The sequence below is a fragment of the Pyrgilauda ruficollis genome, unplaced genomic scaffold (genome assembly GCF_017590135.1).
Source record: "Pyrgilauda ruficollis isolate IOZ18807 unplaced genomic scaffold, ASM1759013v1 scaffold170, whole genome shotgun sequence".
Taxonomy (NCBI): domain Eukaryota; kingdom Metazoa; phylum Chordata; class Aves; order Passeriformes; family Passeridae; genus Pyrgilauda; species Pyrgilauda ruficollis.
The window spans coordinates 377,749-393,601 of NW_024515876.1; the positions used below are offsets into that span (position 1 = coordinate 377,749).

The 15,853-nt window shown below is 41.1% G+C and overlaps 1 protein-coding gene across 1 annotated transcript in view; it reads left to right on the forward strand.

The window, feature by feature from the left end:
- KATNAL2 (katanin catalytic subunit A1 like 2) overlaps positions 1-15,253 on the forward strand; it is a 28,576-nt gene extending 13,323 nt beyond the window's left edge. Inside the window, exons 9-16 of the mRNA XM_041464127.1 lie at positions 2,168-2,266; positions 2,831-2,894; positions 4,143-4,261; positions 6,335-6,426; positions 7,966-8,076; positions 13,450-13,612; positions 14,552-14,654; positions 14,986-15,253. Coding sequence (XP_041320061.1) covers positions 2,168-2,266; positions 2,831-2,894; positions 4,143-4,261; positions 6,335-6,426; positions 7,966-8,076; positions 13,450-13,612; positions 14,552-14,654; positions 14,986-15,125 — 891 coding nt within the window. The 3' untranslated portion in view covers positions 15,126-15,253. The remainder of the gene's footprint in view (positions 1-2,167; positions 2,267-2,830; positions 2,895-4,142; positions 4,262-6,334; positions 6,427-7,965; positions 8,077-13,449; positions 13,613-14,551; positions 14,655-14,985) is intronic.
- Positions 15,254-15,853: the final 600 nt, after the last annotated feature.

Genomic DNA, 15,853 nt, shown 5'->3' on the forward strand with positions numbered 1-15,853 from the left:
CCTCAGCCTCTCCTGGGGCTCCAGCCCCTTCCCAGCCCCGTTCCCTGCCCTGGACACGCTCCAGCCCCTCAGTGTCTCTCTTGTCCTGAGGGCCCAGAGCTGTCCCAGCCCTGGAGGTGCCTCAGCAGGGCCAGCACAGGGGACAGGACATGACACTGCCCTGGGGCTGTGTCACACCTGGCTGGGACATTGGCCTGGCACTTGCCCTGTGCCTTGCTTGGTGCACATTTGCCCTCCCTGTGCATTCTCAGGCGGTGCAGCGCAGAGATGCTGTAACTGTTGGCTCTGCAAGCGGTGCCCTCATCCCCGCGCTGCCAGAGCAGCATCAATGCACCATCTCCCAGGGCAGACTTGGGGATTCCTCCATGATAGGCAGCTTGACCCCTGGAGGGAACCACAACCTTGTCAGCAGCATTTCATGTCACTCCTGGGTTGAGGTGTAGCCTGACAAACAGGCCCTGGTCTGCTGGGGATCTGTGGCTGCAGCAGGCACAGATGCATCCCCCGCTTTTGGATGAGTCACTCGTCAAAAAGGATTCACAGCGCCGCAGTGTTTGGTAGTGTTGTGACTTTCTGGATACAAATATCATGAGTGGTATCCGCTAGGGGAAACTTGCTTATAATCGCCTTTCCAAAAAGCTTGTAAGACTTTTGATGACTGATTTTTATATCCACGTATGGCCAAAATTCTTGGTCCACAAGTTTTGTATTTGACGTTTAGTAGAACTTAAGGAATATCTTAGGAAATTTCCAACCTTAAAGTAAGAAAATTCTCATTTGTTTCAATTCCTGTCTGGTCTTTTATTTATGGTAGACCTTTAAAATAATGTTGTTCTTGCTGCTACATTAACAAAAAAAGCAATAAAAATTGTTTTTAATTTGTTATGGTGTGTTTTTTGAATTGTGCTCCATTGTGGTATGTTCCTAGTTGCTATGGTAATCAACACTGTATAAATCAATACAAATAAATAGCATGTTATATCTATTTCATAACACAATCTAATTTAATTTGGAAACAGTTATGTAAGTTTCTACTTAATAGCAGAAATCTGATTCATCTTAATTCACTGTTAATAGACAGGGAAAGTGTAATCTATTCTATATAAATAATTTTTTCTAATTGTATTAACTTTTCCCCTTGGATACAATCACATCATTTTTCTTCAGTCTGTGTGGACTATTTTTGTTGGAGATCAGAATTTATCCTGAGTATTTGTACCGAAGATGTGATTTTTTGCAGAACAATTAGCCCCTGGAACACAAAGCCACAAAATGAAGGCAAATGGAAAGATTCATGGAAGATTTAGAAAGTTTGATGAATTAAATGAAATTAATTTAGTGAGTGTTTCAGGGCATAGACTAATTACCATCTATCTTTTGATAGATTCTTAGGGGAAAAATTTCTTCCTGTTGCAGAGTTTCTCACAGCTTTTCTTGCAGCATATAAAATCTTGCATAGAGTGGAGTAAATAGAAATTTTTCACTGTTACTTACAACACAAGAAATAACATAAATAATAGGTATTAACATTATTATATGCAAGAACATAAGTAATAGGTGCAGCCATAAAGCTACTAAGCATCAAGTTTAAAAAAAAATTAATATTTTCACATTGCACATGAGTGAGCTGTGGAACTTGTGACTATAAAATAAACATGTTTAAAAGAGGGAAGAAAAATTCACTGAAGAATGAGTGTCAAAAGGTGTTTCAGTTCAAAGATTCAGATGTAATTTCAATTGCTGAATTCCATTGGTGGGTGTAAAGTTGAACCAATGTGTCACTCTTATTACTTTTACGTCTTTTTTTAAACATCCAATACTTGCAGCAATAGAGACAAAATATTAGGGCTGGTGAACCTTTGTATCACAGTAGATCCTGATATGTTGGTTGGTTCCTAAATCAAACCAACAGAAAAGAGATCTGAGGTAGATCTGCTCAGCATCTGCCTTCGCTAGGAATACATTAGGGAAACTGAGGCCTGGAGGGGAAGTGATTGCTGTGTATGCTTCCCTCCTGGGAGGTCCCTGGTACCTAGGGTTAAATAATACAGCCTGTATCACTTAACAGCATCACTATTTTATCCCTGAGTCGATCCTTTTACTTTGCCAGAGGTCATTATCCGACTGCAGAAGGGGTTTTCCTAACAAGATGTGATGTGTGTTGCAGGACATTTATCTCCGTAAGCCGAACGTGAAGTGGGATGATATTATAGGACTGGATGCAGCTAAAAGGCTGGTCAAGGAAGCAGTTGTTTACCCCATAAAGGTAAAGTGCTAAATAGCTTTGACAAAACGAGTGTTGGGCTCATTAGCTTGTTTCCTTGCAGTTACAGTGGTGTTTTAGAGTTCTCAGTATTTCTCTGCTTTTGTAGGCCGTTTGTGTCAAAAGTGTTGGCGTTCGTGTTTCATGCCAGAACTGTTCCTGTTCTATCTGAAATGGCACCTGCATTCTACTACAGGAAAATTACCTTTCAGTATTAATATTGTATGAGCTAGGTCCAATTCTTTGGCACCTTTGGCATTGTAAGAAGTGCTGGATTTGGCCTATATTAATTCTATGAAAAATGACTTACAGAAGAGAATGTCACATCAATTGCACTTGAAAAGAAACCCAAAACCACTGAAAGCAGATTTCAAATAATAAATACAGCATTTTTCTCAGTACTCAGATCATACATATCACATTGTTTTGGTGTCGTTTTGTGCCTCTCTTCAAATTTCTTAGGTTTCTTGAGTGTGCTAGGAACAGTGAAGGAGAGGACTACAATCCCTTGCAGTTTCTTTTAGATGATACATTTTTAATCCCTGGATTACTTTTCTGCTTCTACAGTATCCAGAGCTGTTTACTGGCATTCTGTCCCCTTGGAAAGGATTATTGCTGTATGGACCACCAGGTATGGAGAGCTTTTTTCCACATCTTTGTCACTGCTTCTTGTTTTCTCCTGTGGGTAAATCAGCAATGTTAATTAGATGAGATTGTTAAAAAAGAACATGTTTTGTACATAAATTAAAAGGGAGAATGTTAGATGGTTATGTCCATCTCTGACACTCAAACCTGGCCTTTTTTGTGAGTCTTGGCTATTTCTATATACAAATCTTCCAGGGACTTACAGTACTTATAGTACTTCCAGTACTTACACTAACAATTCAGGGGAATGAAAACTCAGATTTCTGTTTTTACTCAGCTTTTACTCATTTTAATCAAGTTTGGCATGAATTTATGATATGTCAATAAATCTGCCATGGGCTTACCTCCATAGTGAAAAAGTCCTTCCTTTCTTCTGCTTTTAGGGATTGTTTTGGGAATGGGGTGGAAGCTTTGTCTTCTTCCAGCTGGGTATTTTCCTTGTTGGTGCAGCTTCCCTGCTCCCTTTCCCTCACTTTGACACCAGGATGTGGCTGGAAGTGGGCAGAGGGCACAAGAACCACCTGAGTCAGGTTGCAAAGCCTCCCTCTGCAATGAAATCTGTTTTTTCCTGTGAATGTTTAGGTGTTCCTGCCACAGAAGGCATCTGACCATTTCAGCATGCACCACTTCAGGATTTGGAGAATCTCCATTTGCAGTTCTGTATTACCTGGGTTTCTCCAAACGATCCTGAAAGGGCCACAAAATATTCTGAGGGCTGAGCCCCTCTGCTCTGGAGCCAGCCTGGCCCAGCTGGGGCTGTTCCCTGCACAAGAGAAGGCTCCAGGGACACCTCAGAGCCCCTGCCAGGGCCTCCAGGGGCTCCAGGAGAGCTGCACAGGAACTGGGGACAAGGCCTGCAGGGACAGCACACAGGCAATGGCTGCCACTGCCACAGGGCAGGCACAGATTTTGGGATCTTGGGCAGGAATTGCTGGCTGGCAGGGTGGGCAGGCCCTGGCCCAGGGTGCCCAGAGCAGCTGTGGCTGTCCCTGGATCCCTGGCAGTGTCCAAGGCCAGGCTGGATGGGGCTTGGAGCAACCAGGGATAGTGGAAGGTGTCTCTGCTCATTGCATGGTATTGGACTCAATGGCGTTTAAATGTCCCTTTCAACCCAAACCATCCTATGAGTTTTTTACTGGTTTTACCTGACTGGTAGTAGGATGAGGGGAATTTATTCAAACATTTACATTTTACTTCTTTGGAGAGTGAATTTCTCAAACAGTGTTGTTTGTAGGTACTGGAAAAACTTTGCTTGCTAAGGCTGTTGCCACAGAATGCAATACAACCTTTTTCAACATATCAGCCTCCACCATTGTCAGCAAATGGAGGGGTGATTCAGAAAAACTTGTCCGGGTAAGAATTCCTCTCTCATTCATTATACTTTAATAAACATCACATTCCCCCTTGAAGAACTTGGGTTCAGCACAGAACTGGAAACAAGTGTTCCTATGACACTCATAATCTTTCCTGATTTAGACAAAACATGACTGGCTATACCTAGTTCTGAAAGCAGGAATTACATCACTTCTGCAGAAATCTCATCATGGATTCTTGCTGTGGGACTTCAGTTCTGTAATGTAAGATGGAGCAGATGTTCTAAAGGCAGCAAAGATCTTTGACTGCCTGAAAAGGAGTCAGACAATCAGAGTTGCAAACTGGTGTGTGCTTAGCGCTCTTCAGAGCACTTCACATCCATTTTGCAGGGCTTGGCTCCTAGGCACCCTGAAAAATGTAATTTAGATTCCCAAATTCCTAATTGTTCTTCATGGCACAAAATGGGCAAACAACTCCCTTGTCACAAAGATCTTCCAGTCAAATGCAGGTGTAATGTTGTTTCAAGGAAGGTAGTTTGCTGGCAAGCGGGTAAATGCATTTTTGTGTATAAACTAGCAAGGAGTCTGCATGGCTCAGCTGTGCTACAAAAAAATTCAGGGGTTCATGTGCAGCATTTTTGCCCATCTGAATCTCTCCATAACAGCCACCAGCTCAGTGGAAATCTACAAGCTCTTAACCTGCCTTGCCCTCATCTCTTGGGCTGCACTTCAGGTAAATGCAGAGCTCTTGGAAACAAATAAGCACAGCAAACTGTTCTCTGCAAATGGCATTGTTTGTCTCTCTTGAAATGTAGGCAATGGCTGCACCACACTTACTCGTCCTGCCTCCTTTGTCCTTGAAAATTGCATATTTTTCTTCTGACATTCCCTTTCTCTCTTACTGATTCTCTTGACATCTCAGTAGCTTCCTGGAATTCTATTTTCTGGTAGGAGTATGTGGGGACAATCTGGTCTCTGCCACCATGATACACAAGGCTTTTGTGAACATGCTGCAGCACATGCATTGTTATTCAATTTGTGGCATTTTACCCTTAATTAAATTTATGGCAGAATCAAAAAATGAAGTAAGATTGTGGATCGGGAGAGCTCTAAAAAAAGTATTGTATGAATTTGTATCCTAAAATCACATGTGGCTGGTGAAAGGGAAGTATATATGGGGTTTGTGTCATTTGAAGGCACATCCTCTCATCCTGTTTTGCTCAGTTCTACACTGTATTTCTGTGATTTTATATATTTTGTATGTTGTATTTCTAGTAAAATTGTATACTGGTCATGGTCTACTTGTTACTCTGGACAAATGACTTAAAGCTTGTGTTTCATGCTTTAAGTGATGAAAATAATATGTATATTTTAAAATTTTATTTTTTCAAGTGTTCAGTTTTAAAAGTGCTGGACTAATATATATTGTTAGTGATACTAATCTAAAAACTCAAAAAACTCTTTACTCAAGAAGAACTGACAGTGTTTTCTTACTCCTAACACAGGCCTCTCCATGTTTACAGAAAATTAGATAAAACTTTGTTCTCTAAAGAGCAGATCCACATTTTTTGTTTCAGCTTTCAGTCCATTTTTTAAATTGTGATTGTTCAAGCAATTTATGTTTGTTTTGATCATGGAAAAAAATGAGTGCTTGATTCTTATCAAAAGAATCAGTGCCTTGTCTTTCATTATGCTTCAGCTGACCTGCATTTTTTTTCCTCAAATCCTTATTTAAAAAAAAAAAAAAAAAAAAAAAAGAAAGTACAAATGGAGCAACAACAAAAGGCACATGTTTAATCTCAGTAACAATTTAGGAGTTCCCAGAATCCTCTGATGGATCATTTTCTTCTATCCCATTATTCTCAGGGTACTCTGATAGGATTTAGACAGAAAGATTTACACATAAAGACAGGATTACAAGGCTGTGTTCTTTATATCTCCTTTACAAACCTCTCAGATTTTGAGAGGATTCAGGGACTCTCAGCCTACCCAGAGCTTTTTTCCAGCAGATATCCCTTGGGATGTGGGTGCTGTTAATTTATCTTCCATGCCAGTTCACTTTAGTGCCTGCTTGTGTCAGTTTCTCTCTCACATTTACTCTTCTCTCTGGCAGGTGTTGTTTGAGCTCGCCCGGTACCACGCTCCTTCCACAATTTTCCTGGATGAGCTGGAGTCAGTTATGAGTCAGAGAGGCACTGCTCCTGGGTAACTGGTGGGACCACTTCGGGATTAAAAGAGAGAGGTGCTTGTGTCAGTCAGAGCAGAGAAGCAAGAGAGCTTCTCTGAGAATTAGCAAGGGGCTACAGGGACAGCAAGAGGGAGGGAGGTGCAGGGCTTTATAACCAGTTGTGCTGTACTTTAAAGGGATTTGAAATGGAAATAAAGGGCAGTGTTGAGGGAAACAACAGGTGAATTGTTAGAGGTAAGTAAGAAGCAGCTTGTTTTGTGACACTTTGAACACAGGCATAGCAGAGTAATAGGGAGTGCAGACAGTGGAATGGCATTTCCATTAGTGACAGGTTTTGGTGGCATTGTCAGGACTTCTTGTTGCAGGACTGGGAGTATGTTGTTGCTTGAATCCAAGATTCAAGACAGTTTATAATTAAAAACACATTAAAAACACATTCCACATTTAGGGATGGAAAAGAAGCCAGAGAAATATAAAAATATTGTTACAACCATTAGCAACCCATTACAGGGGATTTTATGTACAGTGAATTACATTATCACTTTATATATATTATATTGTATGTCTATATTGTATGCTTACTATTTGTAAATAGAGTATGTCCTATTGTAAAGATGCTACTTGTAGTCATTCTCACTTAATAGATGCAAATGTTTAACCAAATTTGTCCTTCATATGTACATTTAAAAGCTCTCATTAACATCACTGGGTTATATAGTCTAATAAGGACTTTTATCCTAGATGCTGTACTTATTTTTACATGTACTTATTAAATTCTGACTTGGCATTGATGTTTGAATGCCTTTGCAGAAATAAGTCTTTAAACCTGAACTGCAGCTCTTACCATCTAAGGTCCTGATGTTTTCCCTGGGCTTGATCCAGGAGTTTCCAAGAGCTTCACATCTGGAACCAAGAGTTCCAGCTGGTTTTCTGCAAAACAGATTACCTGTATTGGGGCCAGAGTTCTTAGCTCTTTGCTTAAGTTCTCCTTTTTTGAAGAAGGATCCTTTCTGTGTGGTCTCTGCCCCATTCCAAATTCATATCAGCATGGTGTATTTTTCTGGGTTTTTTTGATAGAACATTTTGCAAAATGTTGAATTCAGTAGTAGTTTTATTTTCTTGTGGCCACTTCACATTCAGTCACAGAAAAATGGTACCCTAAAGAGGTAGGTGTACCAGTTATTTAATGGCAGCTATCACATTGTAAGAATTCCCTGCTATAGATCAATCAATCAATCAGTCAATCAATCAATTGGAGCCCTAGCTATTTTGCAGTAAATGTTGGTCTTGCATGGAGATTAACATGAAGAGAAAAACAAATAAATATTTTCTTTGGATTCAGTAATAGTGAATTCTCCTCACTTTAATGCACTGAAAAGTCCATTTAAGTAATCATTAGAAAGCTTGATTTTAATGCTTAGATGTTAGCTAATGGAGCTTAATCATGCTTTGAACTGGGGCAAAACTGTGACAAGGGCTCAGTTGCTGTGAATGACGCTGTATAAATAAAGATGATTAATGCACTGAGCAAATAATATTTCTCTGAATCTTGGTAGTGGTGAACATGAAGGAAGTCGGCGGATGAAAACGGAATTACTGGTGCAGATGGATGGCTTGGCCCGATCTGATGATCTTGTATTTGTTTTAGCAGCTTCCAATCTGCCATGGTAAGAGATCCAGAGAGTACATTTTGAATACATTTTCATGAGCTTCTAAGCACAGATAAAGATTTTATTAAGACTTCTGCAGAAAAAGCCTTGATATTTGGTTAAAGCATTTAAAGATTAATTTGGAGCTTTTACTTTTAAACTCTTCAATTCTTGCTATTTGTGTCACATGAGAATAATCCATAATAAAGTCAACATATGCTGGTCGTACCAGCTGCTAATATTTAAAATGGAGTATTTGACTTTATAGGCAAGTTATTTACTATGTTTAAGCTAAGAAGGGTTTTCAGCCTGGAACTGTAAGGTGCTTAAAACATCTGGTGCTTAGAAGGATACTCCATAAATAGGAATGTTGCATTTTATTAGTATCAAATGTGACTTTGAAAAGTTGAGGAACAAAATTCTCCAGTTTCTTCAACACAGTTTAGTATAGAAGAAAAAACAGTTTAAGATTGGAACCGTGGAATTTCATCAAGCTGGGCAGGATGTGTATTGGGAACAAGGATGTGTATTGGGAACAAGAAAAGTTGGAGAGGATAAGGAAGGGAGGTGATGTTTGTAGTGTAACAACTGTGGGTGCTCAGGAGAGAAGCTGCTGATCCTCACAGCACTGAGACGTTTCTGGATACTCTTGTCCCTAAAGGCAAATGGACCTAAGTGGGTCTATTCCCCTCTCACATGGAGAAGAACACAGGCTTGGGTCAGAACAGGAGAAGACAGCAGTCCTGTTTCCAGGGAACTTCAAGCCATGGTCTGGGAGTCATTTGTTGGAGCCCAGTGGGAGGTGTTCCTGGAATGACCTCGTGTGAGCAGCAGTTCAGGAGCATTTCAAGTGGCAAAACTTGAAATTTGACTTTAAGGTGCTTTGTTTAATGAGAGGACACTTGCCCAGCTCTGCAGTGTGACAGACACAGAGCAGGGCACCTAAAACCAGCTGGGAGCCAGAGAGGGCTCTGCACCAAGGCCACAGGCTTCATTTATGCATTGTTTTTCAAGATTAGTGATTTTTGGCTGAATCTTACAAAGCTGCCATGGGGACAAATGTTGGAAAAGCCTCTGTTTGTGACTGGAGAGCTCCAGGTTGTGATCAGCAGATTGTTGTGAGTGTCTGGAGTCTGAATGTCACTGGCTGTGTAACCACAGCTGCTTCCTTTTACATAGATACAAAAAAGCCTAATGTCCTAGAGCATATATTATTTTGACCATACAAATTCACATTTTGGTTGTGCATATCACCAAATGTTCTCTCACAAAGTCTGTGGTAATATTTTATTCCTCTTGTCAGCTGATCTCCTTGTTGTCAGGGAGCAGGCAAATAGAATTAAACAACAGAAGTGGAGTTTTTGCCTGAGAATTGAGTCTCAAAGGTAATATTTTCAATGAGTCCCATGTGGCAGGTAAGCCTAGCTTGTCTTGTCCAGTTTTTTCAGGCTCTTTAAGTGAAAGAATGGCTGTGTGAACACCTAAAATTTGCACAGAAGTTAGCTGTACTAAATTAGGCTGGTCCCTACCCTGGCCCAAAAGTGTGAGTACAGAGCCACAATGGACTTTTTTTAATAGCCATGATAGCAAAGTCGGTGTGTTGGTTTCAGGGATTTACGTCTTGGACAAACTCAAGAATTTAAATCAGTGCAAAATCCACCCCATTTTGTTACAGTATCTGTATAAAAGGAACTGAGCTGAATTAGATTGAATTGTGTTCCAGTTGTGTAAGAAAATGCTGAAAAAAATAACTGCTCTCTGTGTGGACAGTTAAGTTTGAAAGAGAATTAATACAGCATTAATACATTTGTCTCTTTGTTAGTAATGCACTATAAATGTTTACATTATTGCAGCATTGTTGCCCTTTTAGAAGAAGCTCTGAGCAGTGTGGTCTCTTAAATTATTCTGTGAGATAATTATCCATGCAGAGAGAATTTTGCATGTGTTTTGTTAGCCTGTATCTGCCTTACACAATCAATAAGCTTCTGGGAAGTTGTGTAAAATACACAGAATTCAGTTTTAAGTATTTTACATATATGATTTTTGATCATTTTGTAACACTGAAGTTCTAATTTCTGCAAAAGTGCTTCCTTGAAACACCCAAAATAACAGCCTTTCTTGAAGGTTGAGACCCAACAACAAGGTTTCTGTTTTTAGGGACCTGCCCTGAAAGAAAGCAGTCAGTCTGTGCTGGAACAAGAGTGGCAGCTGGGGTGTTCACTTTTTAAAGTTTTATACCTGAGAGTATGGAATTTCCTTTTGGACTTTCTCTCTTGTCTGGTGGAAATGTTCCTACCACAGAGCAAATGCTTTAAGAAGGAGCTGGGCGAATGCTTAGGAAGGTGTTTGAGGTGGGTGGAAAGCCTGGTGAAAGCCTGAGCTTTCACATCACTGGGGTTCTCCAGCCTTGAGGAATTTGGGATTATCTGCCTCCAGAGAGGTCAGCAGGTTTTAAACCTCTTTTAGGATCCCAACTATATATTTACAGATTATTTTTATGAGTATTAGGTGACATTTAGCCCTACTGTCAGACCTAGACTTCATCTCCACAGGAATATTTCACAACAAAATTTTAAAAGACCTACTGCTACCTAAGCTGTGCCCTTGCAAACATTTGTTGTTAAGCTGGATTTCAAGAGATTTGTTTAACATAGATATTTATTGATCAGGGAAAAAAACTAGTACCAAGCTGCTTTTAGAAGAATGAAAAGAAGCCTAAACAAAGCTCTTTACACTGTCCTAAGCTGCACTGCAGTTATTGATCTTCCTCTTCAGCCTGTGCTTGCTGCCCAGCCCTGCTTTCTGCTGCTCATCTGCAAGGTGTTTCTATTAATACATTACTTGTTGAAATGATTGGATGTAATTAAATAAAATAAAGGCCTTGTTAGTGAAGGAATAAAGAGAACCTTAATCATGTAGTGAATGTTTCCTAGTGTATCAGCACATTTTATTCAGTTTTCATTGCAGTGCTGTTTTCTTCTCACCCTTACCCTCAGGATGGGTGAAGTTGTGGTGCACAGCAATAGATTCTTACCTTCCAACTCAAGCCATTTTGTGAATCTGTGATGCCTCCTAATGTTAATTGCAAAAAGTCATCCATCTTATGGATCTGTAGAGCTTTGTTTATCTTTTCATGAGCATCTCTCAGTACTTCCACTGGCTGTTGTTTCAGAGAATATTTAGGTTGGCTCTGTGCTTTGTATTCTGCTCTGGTTAATGTCACTTAACCTTGCGTTTGATCACTGACAAAACAATTCAGCAACAACCTAAACACTCGAGATAACAAAAACATTGTTTCTTTCTTTCCCTCTTCAGCCAACAGGTCAGAGTAACCTTCTGGATAAACAGAATAATAGAAGCAGAGAATCACAGAGTGGTTTGGGTTGGCAGGCACTTTAGAGCACATCGAGTTCCACTCTCCTGCCATGGGCAGGGACACCTTCCACTGGACCAGGCTGTTCAGGCACCCCGTTTTTGAACACTTTGGGGATGGGACAGACACAGAGCAGCTGTGGCAGAGCTCCTCTGGGCAGAGCAGAGAGATTTCTGTTGGAGGCTTTACAGAATATGGCTAAGGGAGCTCATGGATCTGTCTTCTCGGGGGCCTGAAGCAGAAGGAGTGATGGAAAATGTCATTTGGAGGATTTGCAGGCTGGCTGTGGTTGTCCTTTACCTGCAAAGGCTTTTTAGAGTACCTTTGTGAGCATCTCTAAAACCCTAAAACTTTTGCCCTCTTTACACAGATGATGTTAATGTGGGTAATAATATGTGGGTAAATAACAGCAAATAGTTATCAGCCAGAGTAATTATTTCCAGCCAAGCAAGGCAATTTTAAGAAGTTGAGCTGAAAAATACATTTGGAAGATGAAAGGAGACTAACATGGTTCTTTGTCTGTGCTGGGTGGGACCCTCTGTGAGAGGCATTGCACTGAACATTGTACAGCACAAAAATAATATCAATATAGCAATAATGATAATATCAATATAGCAACAGCTGTTGATTTACAAATTCTGGTGTTTACTTCTGAGGCCTTGATTACAAGCACAAGGGTGGATCTGAGTGAATTCCTGTTGTCCTCTGGGCTCCTGGTTTTATGATTTTTGTGTTAATTGCTTGGATCACTGCATGTGGAACAAGGTCTCCCAAACCAAAACATTGTGGGGAGAGGGACACTTGTGTTCCTAGAGAACTGACAGCCAGGCATGCTGAGGTTTGGCAGGCACCTGTGTGGGGATTTGGGAGCCCATTTTTGCATTTTTTTACCATGTGCTATGCCATAGAAACACTTGGTATTAAAAAAAAATGAGGGCAAGTCACCAAAGGTGACAGAAATCAGCTCTGGTGTTGGGCTACAAATCCATCTTGAGCTGGCTTTGAACTCCCTGTGAACTGAAAGGGAGTTTCCTTTTAGAAAGAAACAAGAAACTCTATTTTTTGCTTTAATGTTGACTTTGCTGGAAAAAAAAATTTCAGCCAGGGAATTGAGGATGGGGGCAGGTTTATTTAAGTGAATCTGCAGCCCCAAGTTGCAGGTACAACCCTCCAGCAGCTGGTTCCTCGTGCTCAGCCAGCACAGGTGGAAATGATGCTTAGGGCTTCTGTTCTTCTGCCTGCACAAGAAACTTTGAAGTGGGTTCCCCTGGACAAGATTTTCTTACCAGGTATGAGGACTAAATAATATTTTAAACTGGAGTAAGGAGTCTGTGACTGAACGGGGCCAGTAGAGAAAGACTGGTACAGGACCTTTTTCTTATCTTTTTTTAGACAAAACATCATAACCAGTGTTGACATTGACAGAATTAGAGTTTTTGGCTCACTGACACATTTATCCAGCGTGTTCACCTTGCACATATTTTTCATAAGGATAATATCCTTTGTGGCTGTTTATTTATAATAATAAAAATATAAATAAAAACAAAACAAAAAATTAAACAAAACATAAATAATATAAAGAATTATTTATAATTTGTATTGCAGGAGGAGTCTCAGTTTGGTGTCCTGTTCTGTCATAATACACAGCCTCACATCCAAGACCTCCAGTCTGGATTTTATACCTACTGAGCATCCCTTACTAAGTAGCAATTAATTAGTCCTGAGAGTGCCCCAGACAGGCAATTTGTAGTACTCCTTAATAGCAGAGGGGGAAAGGGAGAGGTTGTTGCTGATGAGACATGCTGCAGACGAGTACCAGGGCGAAGGATGGAAACTGCAACTTCTGATTGTTATTGTTAGCATCGCTGTCACAATTAGCATATCACTGAACAGGAATACACTGGATAATTAACCCCTTTTATTACTTTTGGCACAGCTGCAGGCGAGGGTCTTGCTGCCCAAGCCACGTCTCCACGCCGAGACGCGCTGAGACGCTCCCTGTCCTCCTGTGCTTGCAGGGAGCTGGACTCTGCCATGCTGCGGCGGCTGGAGAAGAGGATCCTGGTGGACCTGCCGAGTGAGGAGGCACGGCGGGTGATGATCCAGCACTGGCTGCCCCCTCTGAGCAACAGCGGCGGCGTGAAGCTGAGGACGGATCTGGACTACAGCCTGCTGAGCCAGGTGGGCAGGGCTGGGACAGCACCTCCGTGCCGGCACTGCCACACACGGAGCTGGGCACCAGCTCAGCTCACCTGGGGCTGCAGCCAGAGGGACACTGGTGGGACGTGGGGCTGAGCACGGCACACAAACACGCGTGGAAATCGCCGGCTGCACGCAGCTCTGCCTGCACAATGGTGTGTGCTGGTTCTCTCTGCTGGGCCAGCTTTTCAGCCTTAAATACAGGGAGACATCCAGCAACAGCAGATTTTAGCACTGCTCTCACCAAGCTGGGAGCACCTCCAATTCATCAGGGTAATGAACAGTTAATTGTGTAGGGAGGGTTTGTCACAGCTCCACTGCTGCATTTTGCAGTGAAGAGATTCACCAGATAGCCCCGCTTCCTTCATGTAGCCCTTTGTCACATCCTGGATTCTTTGGAAACAGAATCCTAGAATGGTTTGGGTTGCAAGGGACTTCTAAGATAATCTTGTTCCAACCTCCAGCAGGAGTGCCTTCAATTAGCCCAGGTTGCTCAAGGTCCCAGCCCTTAAATATTTTACTTTACCCAGCTGAAATTCTTGCGTCTGTTTGCAGAGACAGTATTGCTCAGTTCTGGGTTAATAAGGAAATACATTTATTTTATTAACTGGAAAGCTGAGGATGGACTCAGAAAGGTGGTTTTATTTCACCCACAGAAAACTGGCATTTAGTAAGAAAATGCCAAGTATTTTCCTTAATCCTATGAGGTATTGTAGGCATTCAAAGAATAACAAGCTACATAATTTTGAGGGGACGGTACCAAAAAGAAAGATTTGTGTTTCTGTGTCTATATAAACCTGTATTTCAGACAGGAGTAGACTTCATGAATATTTATATAAATACATACACAATATATATGCCTGCAAATTCCATTTATGTCTGATTTGTGAACTGTAGTGTATCATTCTGATCCCCTCACAGGAAACAAATGGATACTCTGGCTCAGACATTAAACTCGTGTGCAAGGAGGCAGCCATGAGGCCAGTGAGGAAAATTTTCGACGCTCTTGAAAATCATCAGCCAGGTACCTCAGCTCTGAGCAGAGAATCTGGTCTGGGAAATGCTGATTTCCTGCTGTAACTCTCGGAATGAACATTCTAACTCCAGCAGGTGGAGCTCTGATATCTGCCTGGGAAAGTTTTAAAATCTACAGCTCCAAACCCTGTTAAATTTCTAAAAATCAGGGTTTCTTTTAAAGCTGTCATTATCTGTGCTCCCAGCATAAATGCAATTTTTCATTTATCTCACTACATTTAGTCTGTTGTTTTCCTACATTAAGTGTTGGACTAGGCATGGACAAGAAAGAGTGTCTTTTGGTAATAGTAACAGGATTTATTCAATTCTCTTGTCTTTAGGTAACAGTAACTTGCACATGATCCAACTGGACACAATCACAACCGAGGATTTCCTGGATGTGATCACTCACACCAAGCCATCAGCAAAGCATCTGAGCCAGAAGTACATGGCTTGGCAGAGGGAGTTTGAGTCTGTCTGACAGGAAAAATGAAAAACCTCCAAGCCATTTGCCATCCAAAGGATCAAATGGTGATGGGGAAGGAAGTGCTATTGTTTCAAGGAACAACATGCAATGACAAGTGTCAGAGGGAAATCTTTACTTTCAAAATGGAAGGGTGGGTGAAGGGGTGGTGGTTGTTCTTTATTCAGAAAAGTTCTTGGAGTTAATGTGATGGCAAATCCTATGCAACAAAGCCTCCAGCCTTAACTTTATGTATAAAGACTTAAAAGATTGGTTGATTGATTGATTGATTGATTGATTGATTCTCAGTCTTTATTCATGACAGATTTTGGGTAGAACTGGAGCAAAGTTTAAAAAATACACAATTAGCGTAATTCTCCATTTCTGACACTGTAGAACATCACAGTCAGTGTAGCTTTCCCAGAAGACACCTGCATCCTTCTTAATGAAATACAAAATAGGAGTTTTCAGTGAAATTCAGGACATACAGGGCATGTAAATTTGCCTAGTTTGCTGCTAATTTTAGTTGAGTTCAGAGCACTGAAGCGTGTTATTGTACTGTTGGTTTGGGGTATTGCCAAAGTGAAAAATGCAAGGAATTAGAGAAAAACTGCAGAAAATCAGCAAATTTAGGATAAATAACTAGAAACTGTATTGGTGGCTACCCAGTGCTGGTTTGCAGCCAGCCATAAAGCAGAATTGCAGAACCTTAGGATGGGTCAGGTTGGAAGGGACCAGAGGCGGTC